The 27,516-nt window shown below is 25.8% G+C and overlaps 1 protein-coding gene across 1 annotated transcript in view; it reads left to right on the top strand.

Annotated features, from left to right (window-relative positions):
• The window catches only part of LOC136076651 (NACHT, LRR and PYD domains-containing protein 6-like), a 51,985-nt gene that overhangs the window by 2,606 nt on the left and 21,863 nt on the right, over positions 1 to 27,516 (top strand). Inside the window, exons 2-4 of the mRNA XM_065789963.1 lie at positions 2,422 to 2,726; positions 14,944 to 14,991; positions 21,483 to 21,530. Coding sequence (XP_065646035.1) covers positions 2,432 to 2,726; positions 14,944 to 14,991; positions 21,483 to 21,530 — 391 coding nt within the window. The 5' untranslated portion in view covers positions 2,422 to 2,431. The remainder of the gene's footprint in view (positions 1 to 2,421; positions 2,727 to 14,943; positions 14,992 to 21,482; positions 21,531 to 27,516) is intronic.

Genomic DNA, 27,516 nt, shown 5'->3' with positions numbered 1-27,516 from the left:
TTTTTTCTATTTCATCTATATTTTGCCATGTGCATGTCTGTCTGATTGACCACTTAAGTGACTTATCTTAGATAACTAGCTTAGGCTATCAAGATAATCTAAAGTTCTATTTTTTTATCTTAATTTATCTAAATAAAAATAACCCATTGTTGTATTAGGCGATCTTCCTTTGGCATCACTAAGAATACCCATTAGCTCTTTACTATCTATATTGTGAAGCCTTGTACTTGCTATCTCTTCCTTTAGTGTCTCAATAATTGTAAGGGAGAAATATCTCTCGTATTAAAGATTCAAGACATCTTCTACTGCAATTAAATATTCAGTAAAAATTATACAAGTAAAATATTGATAGTAAAAATTATACAAGTTAAAAAGTAAAACTTAACACTGTTACTAACAGTTATTACGCTGCATTTAAATAAAAATATTAAAAAAAAAAATTCAAATTAAAAGTATTTTTATAAAACAAGAATATTATTTAATAATATTATTTTGTATAAATAAAGTTACTTTTAAATAAACAACCATTTGTTACTTATAAATAAAGTAACAAATGATTTAACTAAAGTATCAATAAAAGTTTTATAAATTTTTATTTATATTATTTAATTATATAAATTTTTTTTAAAGTTCAAAAAAAATAAATTTTATAAGCGAAGACTTTAAACAATGGTCGTCTCTTTAATAAAGAACCATTAAAATTAGTACACTGGAAAAGAAGAAAGATTTTGTAGAGAAGAAAAAAAGGGCTAACTTTCTTAAAATTCTTTAGAACTTTGATCTTTACTTATGTTTTTATATTATTGAATGGCATTTATATAAAGTAACAAATCATTTCATAACAAATCACATGGTTTTTTTGTACATGTTATATATATTAAATATATTCATATATATTGAATTATGTATATTAATGAATATCATATATATATTTTTTTAAATCAATATAAGTATGTATTTTTTAATATAAATATCTTTAAATAAAAAAATTATATCAACTCTTTAAAGAAACGATTTAATTATTTTTTCTTTATGTTACTGCAAAAAATTGTAAAGAATTTGATATTCTAGGTCATAGTTTTCAAATTTTGTGTTTGTAACATACCACTGAAAATTGTTGAATAAAAATGCGCATTTAAAACTTTAAAAAATATTATAAATAAAATTTTTTTGACTTTTTTAAACTTATCTTTAATATGATCAAAAAAAAATGTAAGAAAATTGGCAACATGTAGTATTTTCTGACGAAAAACGATAGATGGAATTATTATTTTCACGATTTGCGTAAAAAAACCAGTAACACAGCAATGAGGTCAAATGGGTGGTGGTGGTGTAATGATTGGTGTGCGATTGGGTGTCATGGTAAATCAAAAATTCATTTTATTGACAGAAAAATGAAGGCTAAGGATTATCTTTTAATTGTTCAAGATTTTAAAAACATGAAGCATCTTATAGGTGGTGAAAATTTTATTTTTAAGCAAGAAAATGCAAGCGTTCATACAGCTAAGATAGTAAAGGAATATTTCAACAGCAGTAAAATTAAAATATTAAAGTGGCCTGCTAGATTTCCAAACCTGAACATTATTGAGAATGCTTGGACACAACTGTCACATATAGTGTTTGAAGGTGGTAAATAATATAGTTCACTAGCTGACTTATAATCATCTATCACATCTGCATGGGATGCAATTGACATTTCGTACATAAAAAAATTGTAGATTCTTTACCTTCTAGAATGATTGAAGTGATTCAAAAAAATGGTAAAAGTACCCACTATTGATTGTTTAAAATTGAGACGTCTTTTTATATAAATGACATTTACTATCAAAATTAGTTTTTAAATATAAATGTATAGTAGAGATTCATAAATATTTTTGGTTGTCTTACCATAATGTCGCTTAGTGTATATATATATATATATATATATATATATATATATATATATATATATATATATATATATATATATATATATATATATATATATATATATATATATATATATATATATATATATATATATATATATACACATATAAATATATATATATATATATTTATATATATATATATATATATATATATATATATATATATATATAAATATATGTAAATTATGTTAGTGTATTTTACAAATAGAGTGCTCAATGTTCTTAAAGAACAGAGCAATCATAAATTAGTAAAAAACACTTATCTAACTTTTATCTTCGACTTGAAGTTTCACCATTGCTGGATCATCAGGAAGAGTTCTCTCTTCTTGATGATCCAGCAATGGTGAAACTTCAAGTCGAAGATAAAAGTTAGATAAGAGTTTTTTACTAATTTATATATATATATATATATATATATATATATATATATATATATATATATATATATATATATCTATATATTTATATATATGTACTTCCTTTTTTGTAGAAAAATCAAAATGGCACAAAATAAAAATCCAAAGAAACATGAAAACATTCTTTATAGCCAAGAGTTTAAATTAAATTTTTGTGAAAGTGTTGGAGTAGATTGGAAAACACTTGGTCGTAGATTAAATATTGAAGACAATTTTTTAGAGCTTATTGATCAAGATAACAATAAAACCGACGCAAAAGCCTACTCAATGTTTACTACTTGGATACAAATGAATGAAAATCCAACACTTGAGGAGTTAAAAATAGCTTTAAGGAACATGAGGAGAATGGATCTAATAAGAAAAATAGATGAATTAACAAGTAATTATTTTAAAATCACTTTAAATTAATAAAACTTTAGTGCAAATTAATTTGTATACTTGCCGAGGTTTTGCATATCTATTATAATTTTTGTATGATAGTTTTAAATAAGTTTTTTTATTTTTAAGAGCCTTTTTCTGAGAAAACCTCTAGGTATGATATCCTTCAATCACACCCAATTTTTATCTAGTAGTGCTGATAGGGTAGGAAAGAAGCCTGTAATTTGTTTTTTCAAATTATTTGTAGTTCCTGATTTACGATTGGTTAAACTCTTCACCTATTATCACTTGAAAAGTCATTATCAAAATTATGTTGTTTTTAAACTAAAATTAAAGGCATCGAATTAACTGCATCCTAAGTTTCTTTTTATATTAGAGTAAAGTACATACAGGAGAAAATTGGGACCTACTTTAAATACATTTATCTTAAAACTTAAAAGTTTTTCATTGTAATTTTAATGGTCTAAAAAAATTGTTGTATATTGCTTACAAAAATACTTATGTGCAAACTGTCAGCAAACTGTCAAAAAATGTTTTAACTAGCATTCAAAAATTGGTCATTATGAGAAATGGAAAAGGTACTAAGATTAAAGGTTTAATTTTCTATTACTCCATAATACCGTTTTTCAATGCAAAAAATAACTTTTGGGTTATTTTTTGCATTGAAAGAATGGTATTATGGAGTAATAGAAAATTAAACCTTATTATAAAAAAAAAATATTAGTAATATCACATTATTATATCAATATCATTATTGAAATAAAGTTACATCAAAATGATACTAAATGGATGAATTAAAATAACAAATAAAATGACAAATGATTTTTTTTTTGAAATGATCAGAACAGAATATCTTGTTTTAATACCGAATGGACCGTCATCTAGTTGACTCAAACTTTGTTCAACAAACATCAGGTTAAAAATGTTTACATGTCTAAAATTGTTTAAATTTAAAAAAATTCTGATTTAACATTTTTTTGCTTAACATTATTTCAACAATGTGATATTACTGATATTTTTATCAGTTAAAAAGTTATCAAATGTCAGAAATGGAAAAAAATTTTTTTTGAAGATTTTAAAGAGTGAAGGTACAGTTTAAAAAAGGTTCCCTGAAGCTGGTTTCCATGATCAGAGTGAAAATGTTATCGCAAATATGTAAAATATATCTTTGGTAACTTCAGACTGATACAGTAAGTCAAAAAATTATTTGAAATTTATGAAGAAAGTAACTTTATTGGTATACATATTTTACTGTGTTCGGTTGAACTTTGTGAAAATTTTTTAGATGCTTCATATACAAGATAGATCCGGTACAAACAATGATGATGAAAAGTATTCCTGCCATAAAAGAATTTAAACAAAGTAGAATAGATTTGGAAAAAGCAGAATGTATTCTTGATTTCATATTTAACAGCATCTTTCTCCAAGATGTTGCATAACACTTTACCCAAAAGGGATTCAAATTTTGTATGATTTGAGTCAACTTGTTGACTTGTTATTAGGATAACATTTTTTATTATCCAACCTGATATTTAAAAATTATCTTGCCGGGTAATGTAATTTGAATCCTAAAATATATAGTTAAATATGACAAAATATTATATGATAAACCTTCAAAATGGTGAGTTTTGGTTGGTCATCAAATCAATTGTAGCGGCTGATTTTTGAGCACTTGTTAAAACATTTTTTGATGTACCCCCTTAATTTTTTGACGTACTCCCTTTTTTAAACCATCCAGATTACAATGGAATACCCTTTCCTAAAACAATAAGATATCTTGCAGGAAGTTTTTTTTTTTAGATAAATGTATTTAAAGTAGACCGAAAATTCAAAAATGTGAAATTTCAGCTTATGATTTTTAGACTAAGGAAGGGTTTACCTTATTTAAAAAAAGTTTTTTTTTTCTAAAAAAAATAATTTAAAAAACCCTTTACTTTTAATAACTTAAAAAGCTGAGATTGTTTTTTAAAGTTCTACCTTTACTTCTTTAATATAAAAAGAAACTTACAGGATACAGGTGTTTCATTGCCTTATAATTTAGTTTAAAAATCATAAAATTCCAATATTGACTTTTTAAGTGTTAACAGGTAAAGAGTTTAAGTGACAATAACTCTGGAACAACAAATATTGAGAAAAAGAAACAATTTACAGGCTTATTTTTGACTCTATCATCATAGCTGTATAAAAAAATTGAGTGTTAAGGGTATCCCTTATGAGCCAACAGCATTTTTGCTTAGTTTTCTCAGAAAATGGCTCCTAATTACATTGAAGAAACAACTGAAATTTTGCTTTGCATGTTTGTTTCTAAATAGAAAAAGAATATTTTTATGTTAGTTATTTTATTTTTAAAAAAATATTTTTTTTAAGTTGATGAAATCTCTGAAATCTTTAGATTGCAACATTATAACTGATATTGAAGGCTTGTTAATTGCACAAGCTCCTAGTGCTGGAATTAAAAGAATTTTTCAGCTTTCAGGCTTATTCATTCTATGCTAAGAGACAAGATGGTATTAGAAAAAAAAGGTAAAACTTGTTCTTATATACAGAACATTAAATAATGATGTATCAGCTCCTAACAACATTGTACAAACAACTGAAATTTTGCTTTGCATATTTATTTCTAAATGAAGAAGAATATTTTTATGTTAGTTATTTTATTTTTAAAAATATATTTTTTATAATTTGATGAATAGGCTGAAAATGTCACACCTATAAATTGCATATGTAAGATAATCTAAACATTTATACTTTGTAAACATTAGTGGTAAAATTGGTTACCTTTTAAAATAATTTGTTAAAAGTTGTATGTCCTTTTGAACTTCTTTTAAAAAAAATTATCAGGCATTTTTTCTCGAGTAAATTATGCTTTCTATCAAATATTACTGCTAAAATTCATCAATCAATACATCATTATTTAATGTTCGGTATGTAAGTACAAGTTTGACCTGTTTTTTTTTCTACTACCATCTTGTTTCTGAGCTTAGAATGAATAAGCCCGAAAGCTGAAAAATTCTTTTAATTCCAGCACTAGAAGTATGTGCATTTAATGAACCTTCAATATCAATTATAATGTTGCAGTCTAAAGATTTTAGAGATTTAATTTACTGTGATGTATTTTATCTATTAAGAAATCACAATAAATCTAACACTGAATAGAAGTGAGATTTTATTTGCTTCCACGGAGAAATTAATTAAGTTCCAAGATTAATTAAAATTCAAAAACGTTGTGTTGGTTGAAAATCTCTGTGTAAGAAAGCAAATGATCACACTTCTATTTAAAAGTTATATTAGCGTGATGTACTTTATGGATGAGCCCTAATAAAAACCTTAGACAAAAATGTTCTATACTTATATTAAAAGTTTATTTCTAATTTAGCATTTTATTTGGCTCTTTTTAAAAGTGTTATGGCAAAAAAATATGCTATGTTAAAAAAGAATAAAAAAAAGCAAACAATCGCGAAAAAGTTTTTTTTAAATAAACTAATTGCAAAGATGCCAAAAGCAATCATGAGTGGCAATTGCGATACTATTATATTGAGCACTTTAGTTCCATTTTTAATTTTAGAAAAACATCTTGGATATAGTGCGTTTGCAAGGAAACGAGCATCACTGAATATCATTCTGAATATCAAGTTGCAATATTTATTTGTTTTCATTTTTTGTTTTAGCTTTTTGCAACTTATATAGTCTGATTCCAATTAGTTTTAGTGTTTTCAATAAATCTTCACTTAATCATTATGTCACTTTTCTATTGATTATATGATTCAAGTCTCTATTTTTTTCAAAAATTGTGAAATGATGCTTTAGTTATTATTTTAAGTGAATCAAATAAAGACTTCCAGCTTTTAGTAGGAAGTGGACTTATTTATTTAAATTGCAGAAAGGAACTTTGTTCTTCCACTTTCTCTTTAAGCTCCAGCTTGATTATTATTTTGTATGTATTTTGTTATTTTTGTAACAAGCTGGCTCATTTTTTTAATGACAAAATCATTAGCTAAACGATTTCCTATATGAGCAGCATACCCATAAATTATTATTATAACTCCTTAAGATGACAATATTTGTGATTTGATTTTATATTAGCCTCATCATTAGTCACAAAACTTTTTACTGAGTATCCAAATTTATGTGTTAAAGATTCTTTTGCTTCTCTTAACAGTTGTAAGATATTCACATTTTTGTGATTTTAATGGAAAATTACCTGAAAATGAAACTGCAGTATATTAGTTTCAAATTCATCTGTGGATACATTAGAGTAATTTGGAAAATTTACAAATTTAGTTGCTTTAGGAATAATACAAACCTTTTATAAAACATTTTGGCTAGAATTTCATTCTATCAATCTAAAAAATTAATGATAAAATTTTTTTTTGTTAAAAAGCAATTTTAAAACTAAAAAATCATCTTTCCATAATTTTGTTGCATAAATTTATTTCTATTCAATTATAAGTGCATTAAACACTTTTACATATTTGCACTTTTGTAACAAGATGAAAAAACTTAAGTTAAATTATTATAAAGAATTTTCTTTTCTTTAACATGGTTTGGAAAATTTGGCAGTAAAAAAAAATGTAAAACAAAGCATTTTGATTTTTTTTTTAAATTTAAATTAAATTTAATAAAACAAATTTAAATTTATTATTATTTATTAATATATTTTGTTTAAATATAACAGAATAAATTTAACTTAAAATTTTTTCGTAAACAGAGAGTATCTTGGGCAGATATTAAATACATCCAGCTACTGTTTTGTAGAATGACAACCTTTGAACCCCTTCTTCATCTATTAGGCTGACATAGATGTATTCAAAATCTATCAACAGCTGTAAAGTATCAGATTACTGATAGTGCCATGTTGCGCATGGATGATGTCCCTGTTCTTACTTTCGGTTTGCCATTGTCCAGGCCACTTTTAAAGCCATTTGTACAGCTTTATTAATAGTAATGAGATGATTGCTTAGGCTATTAAATAGTGTACTAAATACTATCTGTGCCTAAAGTCAAGTTCTTTAACAAACCACCAAATTGACTAGAGTACCAAAAACTATAATACCATAACATAATAACACCTATAACATAAAAAACTATTGCCATCACTGAGTTCTTTAAATCTATAATTCACAAATATTTGGTCTTTAAAGTAACTTTTCTTCGATTGAGTCTTATCTCATGCAAAGTGTACCCGACCTGCTTGCTCCTTGTGAGACTAATTTGATTTTACCTTTTTCATTTTTTGATCTTTGCGTTGAAGGTAATCTTCCTTTAATTTGTGAAGACTCCAACAGTCACATGCATGGTTTTGACATTAACATTTGTAACAATTAACCCATTTGTTAGGAAACTAAGTTTGAATCAACAGACTATTCTTCTATGGGCTTTTATTTAGTACCACATCACCTTTGTTCTTCACCTTTTAGTACCACATCACCTTTGCTTTGTTCTTTATTGCTCTCTTTTATCTCAAGACTGTACTCTTTTTGATGCTGTGTCTGATGAAATTTTTTTGTTATAAAGGTTTTGGTGTCTTAAAATAACAACACTTTATTTCTCATCACAAATCTAATAACTTACTTTCTGATCATCTATTACTGAATCCTCCCATACCTATTGTTGTATATTAGTTGTTCTCAATGGATAGCACCTTCTTATTCTTCATTTCCTGTTACTCATGGGAAGGTAGGGCTAGGTTGCATCTCTTTACTATGCTTGCCACTTTCTTACTTTGGTAACTATTCTTTATCTCTATAAATCTCTAATACGTCCTTGTATGCAATACTGTTTCCAAATCTGAAACGGATCCTCAAATGATATCCTTTCTCGTTTAGACAAACTGCAAAAATGCATTGTAAACACAGATTGACCTGCTCTTGCAGCCAATATATATATATATATATATATATATATATATATATATATATATATATATATATATATATATATATATATATATATATATATATATATATATATATATATATATATATATATATATATATATATATATATATATATATATATATATATATATATATATATATATATATCAACCCTTGGAATCAGGAAAAATGAGGTCGGCAATAATTTGCCAACCTCAATATTTTTGAGGTCGGCATCAGGTCGGCAATAATTATTTGATACAAATGTGTTGCCATAAAACATAGAAAGGAGGTCGGCATTTTTTCGCCGACCTCAGACACACTCAGGGCGGCAGTTAGGTTGGCATATATATATATATATATATATATATATATGTGTGTGTGTGTGTATATATATATATATATATATATACATATATATATATATATATATATATATATATATATATATATATATATATATATATATATGTATATATATATATATATATATATATATATATATATATATATATATATATATATATATATATATATATATATATATATATATATGTAAGGTACTATAAATAAATTTTAGACTACTTACATTTTTTCAAAAAATCCATGTGAATTCTTCTCAAATATTTAAGTTTGAAGTTCTAAATTATGAACTAATTAAAACACATGTTTTTAACTCAAAATATGGAACAATTAAAAACTTTTTAATGTCAAACTTCATAAATATGTCCTCCTTTTGCCTTAATCCCAGCCAATATTCGCTGGGGAATAGGTTTATACAAAGTAGTTATAAAATCCTGGGGTATGTTGTGCCATTCTCTTTGAAGTACATTCTTCCGCATTTCGGGGAGCATATTGAACCTTCATTCTGTCCAGGTAATCCCAAATATGCTGAATTATATTTAAAACTGGACTCTGGGGAGGCTAGGTCATCAATTTTAGTACTCCTTCCTCTGCCATTTCATTTAAATGTTTTTTTGTGCTCGGGAACAATGTTTTGGGTCATTATCCTGCTGCAGAATAAAATTATGACCTATTAGTCTCACTCCGGATGATAAAGCATGGTACCTTAGGATATCAACATAATGTTCCTCGCTGAGTCGCCCCCCCCCCCTATTTTGATTAAATCATCTACTCCAGATGAAGATAAACAGCCCCAACCTTGTAAAGAGCCTCCTCTGTGTTTAATAGTAGGGTTTAAACACTCATGCTGATAGGCTTCTTCAATTTTTTTTTAAACATATTGGCGTCCTTTCGTTCCAAAAATTTAGAATTTGGACTCATCGGTGTACAGAACCTGATTAAACATTTTCTGGGCCCAATCTTTGTGTTGTTTTGCATATTTAAGTTGTTTTTCTTTATTGCCACACCGTAATAATGGTTTTCGAATTGCAATACACCCTCTTAATCCCAATTTAAGTAGGTTCTGTCAAATAAAAGTAGAGCTGACATATTTCCCAGTTACTGTGTTAATGTTGTTTGCCAGCTTGGTTGATGCTGTTTTTGTATTTCTTAGAGATACGGTTTTTAAATATTTATTGTCATCTTTTGTTAGCTTAGGAGGTCTACCACTTTTCTTTCTATCTTCAACGGAGCCAGTCTCTCTAAACTTTTTAAAGATTTCAGTTAAAGCATTCTTCAAATATCATGTTTTGGATGTAGTTGTTATGACACATCGTTTTAATAAATAAACAAACAAATCCCTCATGTTTCCTCATCAATTTTGTTTATTTATTCAAAATAATATATTCTTTCAACTTTTCTTATATATTATTAAACTTAAATACACTTTAAAAAATTTACATAGGAAAAAAATTGTAAATACGTCTAATTATACAAGTGGTCTGGTTCAAACCTATCAATTCTTAGTGAAGGATCCAGGATTTTTTGGTGGAAGAGGGGGAGGAGGTGAATAGTGAAATTGTATCAACAGAGATAGTGTGGGAAGCAGACTATGAACATTTGTTCCTCAATATAGCTGAATGAATTTTTATCCTCAACTTTTCAGAAAAATACTTTTTTATTTATAAAGACTATTTTTGAATTTTTTTGGCACCAAATGAACTTTTTTTGCCCTGGATATTAAAGCAAAATTTGTTTTAATCACGGCCTACTTAAATACACAGACTTCTAAATCCTCTCAAAACCTTTTAAAAAAAATTTTTTTATACTTAAAAATAAAATTGTTTCTTTTTAGTAATGCTTTTATTTATTATTGTTAATAATTTTAAAAGTTAAGTTTAAAACAAATATTTGAGAAAGGTATTGTTTAGATTTGTCAGTAGAAGTTTTTGGAATTTCAAGTACTGTGGAAAAAATTAAAATTCACAAGTTTATAAAAATAAGTTTTAAAACTGATTAAAAATATGGAACAAAATATTTATATTTTTTTAAGTTCAACAATGTTATCTTCAAGCATAGTTGATGTGCCCTTATAATCTTGACCAACTAAGTAATAAAGATCGAGATTTTCTTTTTCAAACAATATCACTTTTTTTTATCACCTATCACTTTGCCACTTAGATCATTATTTTTCTTATAATTATTTTCTGTATGTGGAAAATTTTCACCCTCATAAATAAAAAAATTCATTTGATCTGCTATCTCTGAAAAATACTTGGCAATTTTCACTACTTTAATTATTTTTTCTGTTATAATTTGTTTAAAATGTAACTTGCTTTCATTCCTGAACTTCTTAAATGGTGTTCTATATCTTTGTTTTCAGCATAAACTCAGTAAATTAATATCATGTTTAGGCATTTATCTGCTTTAAAAAAACCATCATTTCAAGATTTCCATTGCCATCATCCCTTCATCCCATTATGTAATCCCAGGTCTACCACGCAACATAACTCTTTTGATAATAGAAACCAAATACTCAACAAACTCTTTGAATATAGCTTTGTACTGCGTTTTTAAACTCATGTCTGATTTCATAAACTGTAAAAAAAAAATTGTCAATTAGAATTTTTGTGGTATTGCTTATTTAAATGTTTTATTTGTCCATTACTTCCTGTCAAATTACTTTTTTGCCAAAGTTTTTCTTTCAAATATTAGTTTTTTTGAGTTTTGAGTTTGAGTAAGTTTTACTTTTTGTTGTTCTGGTTTAGTAGTGTTACAATTTTCACTCAATTTTATTCACAAATAAAACACAAATGACTCATAGTTTCAAATAGACACTATTGGACTGAATATGTGTTGAAAACCTGAATATTTGAAAGAATTCTTTTTGCGTCTCAATGCTTAGCTATCAGTTTCTTTCAATTCACCTAATTAACTTTTTTTTTAAAAACTCAATATTTCTGTCACTCAAAAAAATGCAAGCAATACCAGTAATGGTGGATGACAATAATCTTTAAATGCCTTGGTACTGGTTTCTTCAAACATGGCTTAAATAGATACATGTTAGAGATTGTGGGACTTAATAACTTTGTAATGCTGCTATCAGATATAAAGATGTACACATAATACAGAATTATAGATATGCAAAGTGAATCATTGAAGATGTGGAAGGTTTTTTTTGTTAAAAATTGTAATTAAAAGCCTTGGTTTCTTTAGCGGTTATTTTTTGCTTATTGATCTAGGAGGACATTACCTTATATAATTATTTTATAAAGTTTTTTAGTTAATCATCACATAAAATGAGAAAAAAAAAGTACTTAATGTATATTATTAGCATATAATAATACTGTAACATATACTATTAACACTATATGTTAATATATATAATATATTAATACTATATGTAATAGTATAATATTATAATAATATATAATATATTTTAACTATATGTTATAATATACCTAATGTGTATTACAACATGTAGTATTAGCACATCTTTTTTTTTATTTATAGAATAAAATGATTAAAAAATTAATGAAATGTTAAGCAGTTGTTATATATAAGATTTTTTGATAAGGAACACTTGTTAATATAATAATTGCAAATCTTTTTTTTGTTTTAAATGCATTGTAAGGGCTGGCTGTTATTTAATAAATATTAGTTATTGCTAACTAACAGATTTAAAAACTTCATTAAGAGTACCACATAAAATATTAAAAAAACTTTGATAAGGATTTCAGCCTTGTTAGAAGTGAATTAGTATATAAAAAATTTAATTTTTTAAATAGTTTCAATTAATTCTGCAAAAGCCTCAGTCGCATAGTATATATTTAAAAATAATGTTATCAAAGTAGTAACATTATATATTTTTTAGTGAATCTTTTAGGCTTCAATAAAAATTAACATTACCATTACCATTGTTACATTATATTTAGTAAATAGTTTAAAAATATTGTTGATTATATAAGTTTTTATATAATCAACAATATTTTTATAGGTGCGAGTTTTTTTGGGGCCAAGTTAACTATCATTCGTTTATACTATGAATAATTGTAAATTTTTTTTTAAACAATTCATCATAAATATTTTATGTAGAGCTTAGGAATAAACATATACATAAACATTACCATACTGACAAACCCCAGATATAGTGGGGATGAGGGAAGTAATTTAATATTTAATAAATCCAATCCAAACTTTAATTTTTTTTTTTTTTTTTTTGATAATATTTTTTACCAAATAAGTGTATTAAGATATTTTTTATTTATTACGTCGAATATATACAAGATTATATTATTAATCTTGTATAAATTTGAACTTAGAAACAAAAAATATCTTAAGTAAAACTAAGAAGTTTCCATGGTCAATGGAATTGTTGTTAAATCAGCATTACTTTTTAACCAAAAGACGTCTCCAGTTGTGTTTAGTTTTCAGTTTCCGGTTGTTTTTAGAATCTTATTTACTATCTAAAAGTTTTTTTTCATAATTTTGTTGATAACAAATATTATTTTGTTAACAGAATAACTTTGATTTTTTATTTTAATATTTGTTGTTTTCATGTTTATTTATTCTAGGATAATGCCTGTGTTTTAACCAATTTATTTCGGTATTGATTAAGTTTATATTGTCAGTTTTGCCATATGTTAGTCTTACTGTGCAAAACAGAGCCTTAGATTCAACCCTCGGATTTAGGAAAAATGAGGTAGGCAATTTTTTGCCGACCTCAAACTGTTAGAGAACGGCATAGAATGTTTGATGCAATGGGTTTAAAATAAAACATAGAAACATTTTTTTGCCGCCTCAAACACAATTAGGTTGGCATTGCCGAATGCTGAACTTAATTCCAAGGGTTGTAGATTCTTTTTTGTCTTTTTACTAAAACAAACCATTAGAAGATCATTTTTTTTTGTACTTGTATTTAGTGAAATTAAAAAAGCCAGGTCTGTTTTTATAAATATTTTGCTGGCAATTTCATTTAACTCAGTTTAAAGTATCATACTAAATGCTACTAAGTGCTAATAAATGTAGATCTAGAAAAAAAATTGCATAGAAGTTTGCGAGTTATCATGTTTTGGGTTTAGATCAGCAAAGGCTTGCTTTGTCAATATTTTGTTGGCCACATCATTTAACTCAGTTTATAATGTCGTACTAAATGCTACTAAATGTAGATCTAGGCATTATTATCAATTTGAATATTGTCAATTAGTGTTTTCGGTAAAGATATTTGCTTATAGACAGTTGTCAATTTTTAGATTTTAAGAAACACGAAATAAAACTAGATTTAAGCATTTATCTTCTTATCTTTACCAAGAATTTTAACTTTCTTATTTAAACTTAGCATTTATTACAACCTTAGAATTTATGTTTCTTAGGTTTCAATATTATTTTGTGCAAAACTGTAACTTGTTAAATTGATATTAACTATCAATAACTAAAAAATTAAATTTTTTTTTTATTTTGAACAACTTTGTTAGCATTATGACATCATATTATTAAAAAAATTGTTTTAATTGATATTATTTTGATCAAAAGTTATTTTTATTATTATAAAAATAAGTTATAAATTAAATAATATATAATAGTTAAGAAAATAACACAACTTCATTTGAATTCCAACTATTCAAGTTTAAAGAGCTTCATTCTATTACCACTGTTCTTTTGGTAAGGTTTTGTGTTCTTTTGCTTACAAAAAAAGTTTTTTTCCCCAATGGTCTGTGGGCTAACTTTTGTGTCCCTGGATAGTTCTCTGATGAATTCTGCAGGATCTACCAAAGAACTATCTATAAAATGCTATTTTGGTTTAAATGACTTTGGAAATACAATATCCCAAAGCATTTTTTTTTGTTGATGCCTTTTCTTTGAATGCCTTCTTCATCTAAAATATTAACTTTAACATTGTAGATTGTGCCTTTAGGCCCAATAGTCTCTGTCTTTTATCTTTCTTTTTTTTCTATGTGAAAGTTTTTGTTTGTTAGGTAAATACTTTAATATATCATTTAGAAACTTCAAATTTACCAGAAAGTGCTTACAGAATTTCTGTCAATAAAGGTAATTGTGCTGTTTACTTTATTTAAAAAACTCATCATTTACTGAAATTTCCAAAATGATTTAAAATTGAGTTTCAGCATGCTTTGTTTACTTAAAAAGTACTTAAAAATTGAAGTGGTGACAGATTTTATATCAGTGATTATTTATTTTTAATATGATTTTTAAAACATTGAAGAAAAATACTATACATTAATTTAAATATTTTTGGATCAAATATAAAAAAGAATGTAATTTCTATAAAATTTAAAATCCTAAAAATACAACTTTTTCATTATGAATCTTTATTTATGTAAGCTTAGTTTTATTTATTTTTTCATTATAAGAACATTTTTATATGTTGGCTTCGTCATTATATTATAGATTGTTGCTAACGGGTGATGCGGAAGTTATCGGACAAATCCTAATTTCATTATTTGAGCATAATAATTAGTTTTTGGGGTTTATCTTTGATTTTATCACAAAAACTGATTATTATTTGAGCATAATAATCAGTTTTTGTGGTAAAATGAGGTTAAATGCAGCTGAACAAGAATCTTTTTGAAAGCGACTAAAAATGTTTTTTTGTAAATAAACCTAATATAAAAAAAAAAAAAAAAATCGTAAATCATTTTGAAAAGGAAGGATTTGCTTGAAGTACAATATATGATAACCTAAAAAGACTTGAAACTGTTCAATCGTTTTCTGATTGAAAGCGCCCTGGTCGTCTGAAATCCTGGACTAGAGAAAAGAAAGCTGAATTAACGAGACTTGTCAACAATCGAAAAGGGGTCAATCAGAAAAAAATAGGTATTAAATTCAGTGTAAATCAATCGACAATTGGTCGTCAGTTAAAAAAAATGAATACTAAATATAGAAAACGTGAAAAGACTCCAAAATACACTATAGAACAACAAACTAAGGCAAAGAAAAGAAGCAGGAAACTAGTTAACCAACTCTATAACACAAAATCGCTTCTAGTCATCGATAACGAAAAATACTTTTGTTTTGCAGGGGACAACATGCCTGGAAATTCTGGATACTACACAAACAACAAAAAGACATGCCCAAAAAGTGTTCGTTTTATAGGAAAAGAGAAATTTCAAAAAACTTATTAATGTGGATAGCCATATCTGACCGTGGTATGTCCGAGCCATTGTTTTGCACTTCCAAGGCTGTAGCGATCAATTCATCAATCTATGTTAATGTATGTTTAGAAAAACGACTTCTTCCATTTATTCACAAGTATCATGGAGACTTTAACTATTTATTTTGGCCAGATTTAGCAAGTTCTCATTATTCCAAAGATTCTCTAAATTGGATGGAACAATATGTCTATTACGTTGATAAAGAATCCAATCCCCCAAATGTGCCTCAAGCACGACCAATTGAAAATTTTTGGGGACATTTGGCACAGAAGGTTTACGAATGAGATTGGCAAGCTTCAACAGAGCAAGTTTTGATTGATCGCATTAAACTAAAACTACAAGAAATTGATTTAAACTTTTTACAGTCGCATATGAAAGGCGTCAGAGCAAAATTGAGATCAATTGCAGATGGTGGTGTTTTTTCATATAAAAAATAATATATTTTTATTAAAAGATAAATGCTCTATTTAAAAAAAAAAAAATAGTAGTTCGTTTTTTTATTTATAATTAAGTTATTGACGTTTTTATTTTGTCCGATAACTTCCGCATCACCCGTTATTGTTGCAAACTATACATTGTTGCTTTACTATCATTGTGGAAGAATACTATCATTGGTTGCTTTTAAACTATTTAAATAACAAAAACTTGTTTTTCTTATAAATTAAATTTATTTTTTAGTTAGTTATATATTAAAATTTTATCAAGTTTGTTATAATCATATCTCAAGTGTTAAATTATTTTGATTTTTCTTATAAACATAGTATAACTATTTGTTTTGATACTCTTGTTTAGAACATAAAATTTGAAGAAGGACAAATGGGTCATTCCAGCTCAAATCAATTTATGCTTGGCACCATACTACCTCATTTTTCAAATAAAATAATGAAAAAAACTTTAAAATTTTAGTGTCTAATTCTTACGGTTTCAGATACATGAATACATATGCTCCAATCTCTTTATTGATCATTTTTTTCTGCGCCATTTAATTTTTAAGCTGATTGCATAACTCAATTAGCTTTAACTTATAAAATACTTGCTCAATAGTGTTCAAAATTTGTAACTATTTTTTAGGGATAGGAAGTCAAAAATGATAGCTAAAACACTAAAAAATTAAAGCTTCTATATAAAAACTCAATTTCAAAATGGTGTAACACTTTTTATAAGTTTTCTGATGCTCCGTACAAAAAGAAGTATGTTTAAGATGCCAAAAAGCTTTGATTTTAAAATTTTTTCTTTTGTTTCTTTATATAACAAATTCCTTGTTACAAAAAAAACTGCTAGCTTTTTTCAATGCAAATAAATTAGATTCAAAAAAGAAAAACTATGCAGTTTTTTTGTATTATGTTTGTTACATATAGAAAATAAGGAAAAAATTTCAGAATCATATATATTTTTGTAGGGGGCATCAAAAAAGTATTACACCATTTTGAAATTGAATTTTTATTTAGAAGCTTTTAATTTTTTTAGTGTTTTAGCCATCAATTGCAGTTCCTCTTCCTAAAAAATAGATTAGTACAAATTTTTATTAAAATTTAAGCAAGTATTTCCTAAGTCAAAGCTAGTTGTGTTATAAAATTAGTCTTAAAAATAAATGGCGCTAAAAAAATCAAAAAGAATATTGGGACTGAGTATCCATATCTCTGAATTTTTAAGGAGTCAGACATTATTGTTTTAGGGAAGTTTTCTTTCATTAATTTTAAGCTTGTATTCCAAAAATCATCAAAATGCGAGATGTCATGGTGCTGAAAATATTTTTTTGGATTGATTAGACACGAATTGACCCAAATGTCCTTCGTAGTACCTTGTTCAGTTTGTTTATCTGTGCAGAGACTGTTGTTTGAGTTTTTTGAGTTTGTGCTTTAGAGCTATACCTTTAACAGAGGGTTGTATCAGCATTAAAAGTATAATTTGAAAATGAATTAAGCATTCTATATAGTAGTGGCCACCTTGTTGACCTTAGGTTGGTGATGATTATTGGTTGGAGTTGAGGTTAGGCATTTGGTAAGCTAATGAGTTGGCGAATACAAAAAAAAGTAAAAAGAAAGATGCGAGTGTATTAAGTATGCTGTAATTCATAAATATAGTAACATGGCAATTTTGATCATGTAATTAACCATTAAAAGGTTTTTAAATTTTTTGTGTTAAAATAAATTGATAAAATAACCTGATATAGATTTATGAATAATTACATAGCAATTTATAAATAATTGAAAAACTGTCAATAGATGGTAATTTTAAATGCTCCTGATTTATTTCTATCATCTTTTAATATTTGGTGTTAAATAAATGCATAACCAGCTTAAACTTTGATTAAAGATTTTTTTTATCAAAGTATTATGTTTTGAATAGCTCATGAAAGCAATATTTAATATATTGAATTTTTGAATATAGCTCTGTCATATCCATGTAATCATACACTAAAGTGGTTTTCTTAAAAATCATTATAACCATTGAACGACCTTTTTACAAACTGTTATTTTCCACTACCTGCAGTTACAAAGACATAATATTGAAACGCAGACAATGTATTTTTTAATGAAACAAAGACATAAGTTAATGGTTTAAAGACCTGATAAATTTCAATAGACATAAAAAGTTTTTGTTTTATAAAACATAACTACACAAATTTATTTCATCTGTTTTCAGCTAAACAATATCTTTTTACAGCCAAAAATGTTTTGACTTTTAAATTGAAAAAAAATTGTAAAAAGAACTAAATTGATTATTATTTGTTTTAATATCAATGTGCATTGAAATCAATTTTACAGAAAAACTACAGTTCTTATGCTTTGTTCTTTTAAATATATATATATATATATATATATATATATATATATATATATATATATATATATATATATATATATATATATATATTTAACATCTTCGCTTCCAACAAGGCTGCTAGCAACCACTATTAGAGTTAGAAGTTACTGGAAGAGAAAAGATAAAGTTTATAAAGCAAGATAACAATTGACAGTCGACTTAAAAGATCACAAACTTTATGAATCTGTAAAGCAAGTTGAAGAAAGCAAATTCCGAAGAACTGTTGTTTGAAAAAAAAAAAAACTCGACAAACAAGAGTTTTTGGAACACTTAGAAACAGTCACAGTAAAAGGATGAGAATTAGTTCTTTAGAACAGTGTCCATTATAGTATTTGTAGAAAAGAGAAAGAGAATTAACATAACAACAATGTCATAATTGTTGGAGGTTGGCTGCAAAAGCAGTCCAACTATGTTTACAATGCGTTTTTGCATCTTATCCAACATAGGAAGGACATCATTAATCCAAAGGAAGGACAAGATCTGTTCCAGATATGACAACAGTATTCCATCCAAGGAAGGTTTTGAGATTTATAGAGATAAAGAATAGAATCCGTAGTAAGAAAGTGTTGAGCTAAATAAATTAAAGCAAACTTAGCAATTGCTAATTTTGCAATGGATTTGATATATGGTATCCAAGAAAGATCTGAAGTTAGAGTTAATCCTAAAAGATGAATGGTAGATGATATATCAAGTACATTATGGCTCAATAAATATGGGAAGATCTAAATTATTATATATTTTTATATAGTGGCTAAGATATTCCCCTTCCCCTTTTACATAAAGGTGTTAATATAATATTATAAAAAACAAACTAATTATGTTATAAGTTAAGATGTAGAATACACAGTTTTTTAAATAGAAAACTGTTATAAGAAACCCTTTTATAACATAAAAAACTCTTTAGAAACATTTAGTTCGAAATTAATAAAATAGTACCCTTTAAGTGAGAAACTACTAGCCTGCTTGGTTTATTATTAAAAATAGCATGCAACAATATTTTTCCAATTATTTGTTAACCTAAAGTTATCTAATGAATTATTATTAAAATTGAAAACTGAATCAATTGCAATCTGCAATCTGACAGTTAAAATGTAAAATGTTTTTCATTGTTTAAACTTTAGTTACCACTACTATTATAATTTTTATTAATAATATTTGAAATTTATATTATATATAAAAATATATATATTATATTAGTATATATACTATTACAACTACAATTGTTAATATTTAGAAACAAATGTTTAAAAATTTGCAATCAAATATCCTTATTAAAATTTGTCATTTATCAATTATAAATTTTTTAAAATTTTATATTTGAATAAAACTTTATGCAGCTGAAACACAAAAATTAAACACAAAGCTAATATTATTATAATACATATTCTATAATACATATTATATATATACAAAAATGTGAATAAAAAAAATGAAGTGAATTAGGTAAATTTTATTCAAAAATAATCAAGAACAATTTTAATGTTTAAAATAAAAAAATAATGAAATTATCTTTTTCATTTAAACATATTAAAAACATATTTAGTTCTCTTAGTTCATTATCATTCTCATTTTTCCCAACACTACACTCTTTTACTGTAACTTCTGATCAAATTGACCATGCCCTTTCTCTTTACCCCACTTATAATACTGTTTTTATTGCTGACTTTGATAATTTCTCTCCTTGATTTCTGACCCTATCTTGTGTTTAGTTTAAAGGGTAAACAGATTCTATATGTTGACCAGCCTCGCACACCTTCTACTTTTTTTAAGCTGACACAGATGTATTTATAATACATTATTTCTAGTTTATAATGTTGAATGCTGGATCTTCTTGAATCAATGCATGGGTTTTTCTTGTGTCTTTGTTTTTATGATTACTTTATGGCAACTCAATCTATTATCTCCTAATGAGGGTACAGTTTTAAAACTGAGTTTTATGGTTCTGAAACTGGCTTATAGTCAGGTTTCTGGAACTATGGAAAAAGGGGTTTGAAGCTATTGAATAGAATTATTTTACTTATTCCTGAAGTCTAGGATTGCCTATTTTACAAGACAGTAGCTGTTAACATCTGCGCAACTAACAATATTCAGTTAACATTTGTCCAATATATATAACTTTATCAAGACACTCTGTTTAGCATTTTTTTAACCAAGAGCCTCTAGACAGGAGATTTTTAGCGGGATGAAGTTAACATCTGCCCAAGATAAATTATTTTATTAAGACACCATCTCTAACCTTTACTTAATCAAGAGCCTTAAGACAACAATCTCTGACATGAAAATCCCCTATTTTTATGTCGGAGTTTGTTTCTCCTGAATTAAGTTTCAGTTTTATTTGTTTTAAAAGTACAATAGAAATAGTGATTTTATTTATTTCAGTGATTTGTTGTTATTGTGACTTTTGTTACATTAAAATATTTAATTATTAAATTTTATTAAAATATTTAATTAGATTACAGTAAAAAGTGCTATAAATAACGTCATTATTTTTTTCATGTTCTTTTAAATTAATATAGACAAATTTTTTTATATATCCTTTAGAAACTTCAAATTCACCAGTAAGCTCAACAAAATTTTCTGCTAAAAAAGGTAATTCATTTATTTTATTTAACATTAACAATCAGGATTAAGTATGCTTTGTTTGCCTTAAAATTATGTTATAAATGGTGATGAATATTTCAGATGATTTAGAGACAGATATTTCAGTGATTAATGTTAATATGACTTATATTACATTGTACAAGAATACTGTACATTAAATTTAGCATCATGTTTGCTCAGGTTGCTTTAATAATGTTACAATCATTAGTTTTTTTTTACATTTTCAGTTTTTCATGTAAATGATCATTGGTTATCAGTGGTTATTATCATTGCTTGCTTCGAAACTTTTAAAAACTCTCTTAAGATTTACTTGATTAAATAACACTAATTTATTACATTCATTTATCAAGTGATACCTTATTTTGATTTTACTTATAAACATGATATTTAAAAAAAAAAAATTGGTTATTTTAATCTTGTTTAAAAGTAAAAAATTATGACCAAGACCTCACTCTGTCATTGGTAGTATCATACTCAAATTGTGCAGAGGCCTTGTTTGAGTTTCTTTAGTTTGTGTTTTGAAGCTATAGCTTTTAGAGAGAGTTGTATTAACAATAAAAAGTATATTTTGTTTTATAAAACATAACAGTTTTAATTATAAAAATTTCTTCTTTTTGTTTTCATCCTAATCATATCTTTTTAGCCTAAAAAAATGTTTTTAAATTTAAGTAAAAAGATAAATTTGTAACAAAAATTTGTTGAAACATTAAAATGATTATCGGCTTTACTCTATCATTAATGTACATTGAAATTAATTTTGTTCTACAGAAAAAAATACAGTTCTTATATGTATATGTATATATATATATATATATATATATATATATATATATATATATATATATATATATATATATATATATATATATATATATATATATATATATATATATGTATATATATATATATATATATATGTATATATATATATATATATATATATATATATATATATATATATATATATATATATATATATATATATATATTAAAATAAAGAAGAACAATATTAAATACAATATTTTTATTGACTTTTTTAACTGCAGCTCAAGCGAAACTTTTTAATAAAAATTTACATGCTTTTGATGTTTATAAAAAAGGTATTAAACTACCCCAACCTAAAATATTTTTATGCAGAAATATTTCAGTTATTATTTTTCAGTCGTTATATTGTTATTTGTTTTCTTGCATGATATTAGTTATTTATATTTCATTGTATTTACTTTCAGTCCTCATTTGATAACTATTTATTTTATTTATTACATATATTATTATTATAGTCTTCCTTTGTAAAATGTTCTAATGCTGTTCCTCAGGGTTTAGTATTGGGACCACTGCTTTTAATTCTTTATATAAATGATATTCATACATCCATTAAGTTTGCTACTAATTACCATTTTGCTGATGATACTAATTAATGCTAATTAATAAATGCCTTAAAAATATTAACAAACACGTCAACCATGATCTTGTCTATCTAGTTCAGTGGCTTCTCTCCAACAAACTTTTTCTAAACTCTAATAAAACTGAACTCGTTATCTTTAAATCAAATAAAAAATCTATAGATTGACCTTTAGTTGAAGTGGCTAAAAAAATTTTGAAATTTTTCACTTTTCAAATTTAATTGAGTTCAAAAAACCTGTTGAACTCAATTAAATATCTAGGTATAAAAATTGATTCAAATCTTTCCTTTTTATTCGACTGTAAAGATTTTGCAATGAAACTAAGTAGATCTAATGGCATGTTGGCCATAATTTGCCATTATGTTAATCTTGAGACACTCTTAAATATATACTATGCTATTATTGGCTCCCATCTTAGATATGCATGCCAAGTATAGGGGCAGTCCCATCAACAAGCTCTTGTTAGGTTATCCCACCTCCAAAACAAGGCTTTAAAGATTACTTATTTCCAAATATTAATTTTATTTCTAACGTGCTCTACCTAACTTCTAAAGTACTAAAACTATGTGACTATACTAGTAGTATAAAAGGGACATTCTAGCTCATTTTTTTTTCAACCATAAACCTACCCATAATCTCATAAGTCATTTCAACCTATCCATAATCTCATAAGTCATTTCAACCATTATACTAACCATAATTTCTTAACTCATTTTAACCATATCCTTATCCATAATTTCTTAACTCATTTCAACTATTATACTATCCGTAATCTCATATCATGTTTCAACCATTATACTATCCATATTCTCATACTATATTTCAATCATTATAGTATCCATGATCTCATAAGTCATTTTAACCATAACTCTAACCATAATATCTGAGCTAAAATAAAATAATATAAAAATAAAATAATGGTAGTATAACAACCATAATATAATAATATATTATGGTTACATCATAACTATAAACTCTGAGCTAAAAAATTTTGTAATTTTGTAATTTTTTATAAAAATTAATTTTATAAATCAATTTTTTTAAGTTATAAGCTAAATTTGTTAAGTTAAGCTATAGCTCATTGATTTCACTTGTGAAATCTACGCGTAAATGTAATATAGCTACGCGTAAAATAAAGCATATCCTATCACAGTATAACTTCCAGATTGCCCTTCTTCTGCATCCATGTTTTTTTAATTCAAGGCATGTTAAACTTGAATTTGGTGTTATTCCTAATTCATTAAGATTAAGTGTTTTATTATCAACATAGTTTTTTGTAGCAGCATCATGTGAGCTCGTAGGTTCTGCTACATTTATTAATTCATTAGAATTCATATTGATATTACTAACCGCATTATTTTGTCCATCTCTCCTAATGAACAAGTTAGTAGCTTGAGATATTGTTAAACCATATACAGCTACAGCTAAAGTAGTGTCGCGTCCGAATTTATCAACAGGCATTTTAACAGAATTAAAGGCATATAAACAGAATTATTCAGGCATATAAACAGAATTGTCCACAGAATGAGGTATTCCAAAATTGAACTCTATCACTATTATGATAAACAGGACTTTTTAAATAATTAATAACTTCAACTGGTGGTGGTAGTCCATAAGAGTCAAAACTTAGTTTTTTATCTCTGCCTTTGTACCAGCAAATCCAGTGAAATCCCTGCGTACTTGAATCTCCTGTAATTAATATTCCACTTTCTTTTCTTTGTGTATTTTTAGGTAATTTATCTCCTACAAATACACCTTTAAAGTGTTTTATTTTTAATTTTTTTGCTGCTTTGATCAATTGAAAATTTGTTAGTGGTTCATTTGGTAAAATTATTCCTTAAACATTGATAAGTTTATGATAATTGTTATTTTCCATTTTTATTTATATTTTTGGGCTCTTAAACTATTCGACCTATTTTACCTATTAATTTCTTTTAGTTTGTAGTGTCCATATGATAATGTGTGTAATGTTTATATGATAATGTGTGTAGTGTCTATATGATAATGTGTGTAGTATCCATATGATAATGTGTGTAGTGTCCATATGATAATGTGTGTATGAAATCTTCTAAAATAACTCTTTTATTGTCTTCTGCGCTTAATGCTATTTTATTAACCTCTTCTGTGTAAATTTCATGTGAATGTGATCTTATTACAATCACTTTCCTAATATGATTCTTCTTACTTAATAAATAATCTTTGTATTTTTCATGTGTTATGCCTTTTTTAACAACATTTTTCTTTACTACTTTACATTTTTTCTTCTCTTCTCCGATTACTTTGAAGGAATACAACTTAGATCTAAGTCCTACAAATTCTTCAATTTGTGCTCCTTTTGCCTCATCTTTAAAAATTCCTAATACTTTCTTATAAGCTCCAACTTTAAAACCTACCTTTTTAATTGCAGGATGATTCTCATTAAATTCACTTGTATTAAATTTGCTTTCAAAATCATTAGCTATATCCGCATAAATGTCTGTTTATTTCGTATGCTAAAAATCTGTATCTGCAAATATTAGTTTTGCTCAATCAGAATATTTACTCTTTTTGTAATCATAGTGAAATTCATACATTAGTGTTTTGCTTAACCCTTTCTCTCCCGGGATATTTTCCGCTATATTTCCGAAATTTCCGATTCTGACTCAAACACTTTGAGACCTTGTAGTGACTAAAATAATAAACCAATCTCTCTGAAACTTGGCCTCTTTTTTACTAATACATCGATCGAACAAAATAACTAAAAAAAAATTATTTATCACAATTGTAAGATGTCACATGACTTAAAAACGGCCTTTGATATAAATCAAAATTTCGCTTTTTCGAAGTAAAATCCAAAAATAAATCAAAATATTATGTTGTAAACAAATTAAGCTTGTTTAAACACAGTTTAGCAATCATTTAACTAGTTCATAGCAAAAAAATAAAAGGTTTATCATAAAAACTCTAGAAAAAGGAGAGATTCAAAAAATACAATAATTTTTTCAAATTTATTATTTTTAAGATAAATTTTTTTATTATGTTTGTAGCATGAAACAAAAAACTAATTGCAAGATAAAAGATTAAATCTACCTATGCAAACAAAACAAACTAACTACTATAAATAATTAACTTTAGTGTGGTATTCTTCAAAACAAGTATCTGGGTGAAGCCCTGGTTCAGATGGCAAAATCGACAAACGTATGTAGTTTTCAGTGGTTGACATTTTGTCGACAGTTTTCCCCTTGCATAACACACTCTACATCTTTTGGTTGGTCGTTTATCCTTTGCATCTGGTGAAGCTACTTTTAGCGAAGGGAAGTGTCTGCCAGTAAGACAAGATATGATATCATCTAGTCTTTAATTTTTTGGTATAGCTTGATTAAATAGGACTAATGATGAAGTAGTGTCTTGCCAGAAATCTAGGAATGTTATTTTAGATTTTCCAGTTTTGTGTAGGAAAATTTTATGTGCATTTAGTATCATCTGTGATATCATTCTGAATGCTAATTTTTTGTACCACTTATAAGTTTTACGCAATGTGCGTAAACTATGTAACTGTTGATCAACTCTGTCAACCCCTCCCATGTGACTGTTATATGATCGTACAACTGATGGCTTGTATATTAATGAGTGATTTGCATAGGTTTTACCAGTGTCAATCATTTTTGCTGAATGGCAAGTAGACAACATATACACAACCTTCTGCTTATTGTCTGAATTATTTTTGGTTGGTTGGTTGATGTTGGTTGATGTTGGTTGAAAAAAAATGAGCTCCTTTTATACTACTTATACTCATCTTTTTGTTATTTTTCTGGAGCAACACAATAACCTACTTTTAACTTTCATCAATTTCTTTTTCGAAAGTGCCAACACTCGTTATCATCTTCGTTCCAATAGTTATATACACCTGCCTGTCTCTTAACACCGCTCTCACGATTATGGGGATAAATCTATAACATATCAAAACTTTAAAACCTGGAACAACATTCCTCATGAAATAGCTCTAACTAACATGAAAAAGCTCACAATTCATTCTCAACTATTAAAACCAGTTTATTATACTCTTTATTATAAAAATACAGTTAATGTTTATAATTTCGATAGTCAATAGTATTGTTTTCTTTGGCATCGTTTTTTTAATTTTAATATTATAATTTGTGGTCATTACTATTGCTTATTATTATTTTTATAAATAAGCATTACTATTATTAACTACTTTTAACTATTATTACTAATATTAATGTTGTTATTATTATCATTATAGTAATTGTTGTTGTTATTTTAGTGTTTTGTTGTTATAATATTATTTTTATTTTCAATATTTTAATATTTTTAGTATTTTTAATATCATTTATTATTTTTATTACTGTCATTATTGTTGTTTTTATATTATTAATGTAATATTTTTACTATATAATTTTTTATAATTACTACTAATATTGATATCTTGAAGTTATTTATTGTTGTTGTTATTTATACTATTATTTTTATTATTCTTATTGTTATTATTAATATTATAATTTCTATTACTATTATCATATATATTACTATTTTTATATAAGTTAGAGTTTCAACATAATTTTGAGGGGCTT

The sequence above is a fragment of the Hydra vulgaris genome, chromosome 02 (genome assembly GCF_038396675.1).
Source record: "Hydra vulgaris chromosome 02, alternate assembly HydraT2T_AEP".
Lineage (NCBI taxonomy): Eukaryota > Metazoa > Cnidaria > Hydrozoa > Anthoathecata > Hydridae > Hydra > Hydra vulgaris.
This window is presented reverse-complemented; position numbering and strand designations above follow the sequence as displayed.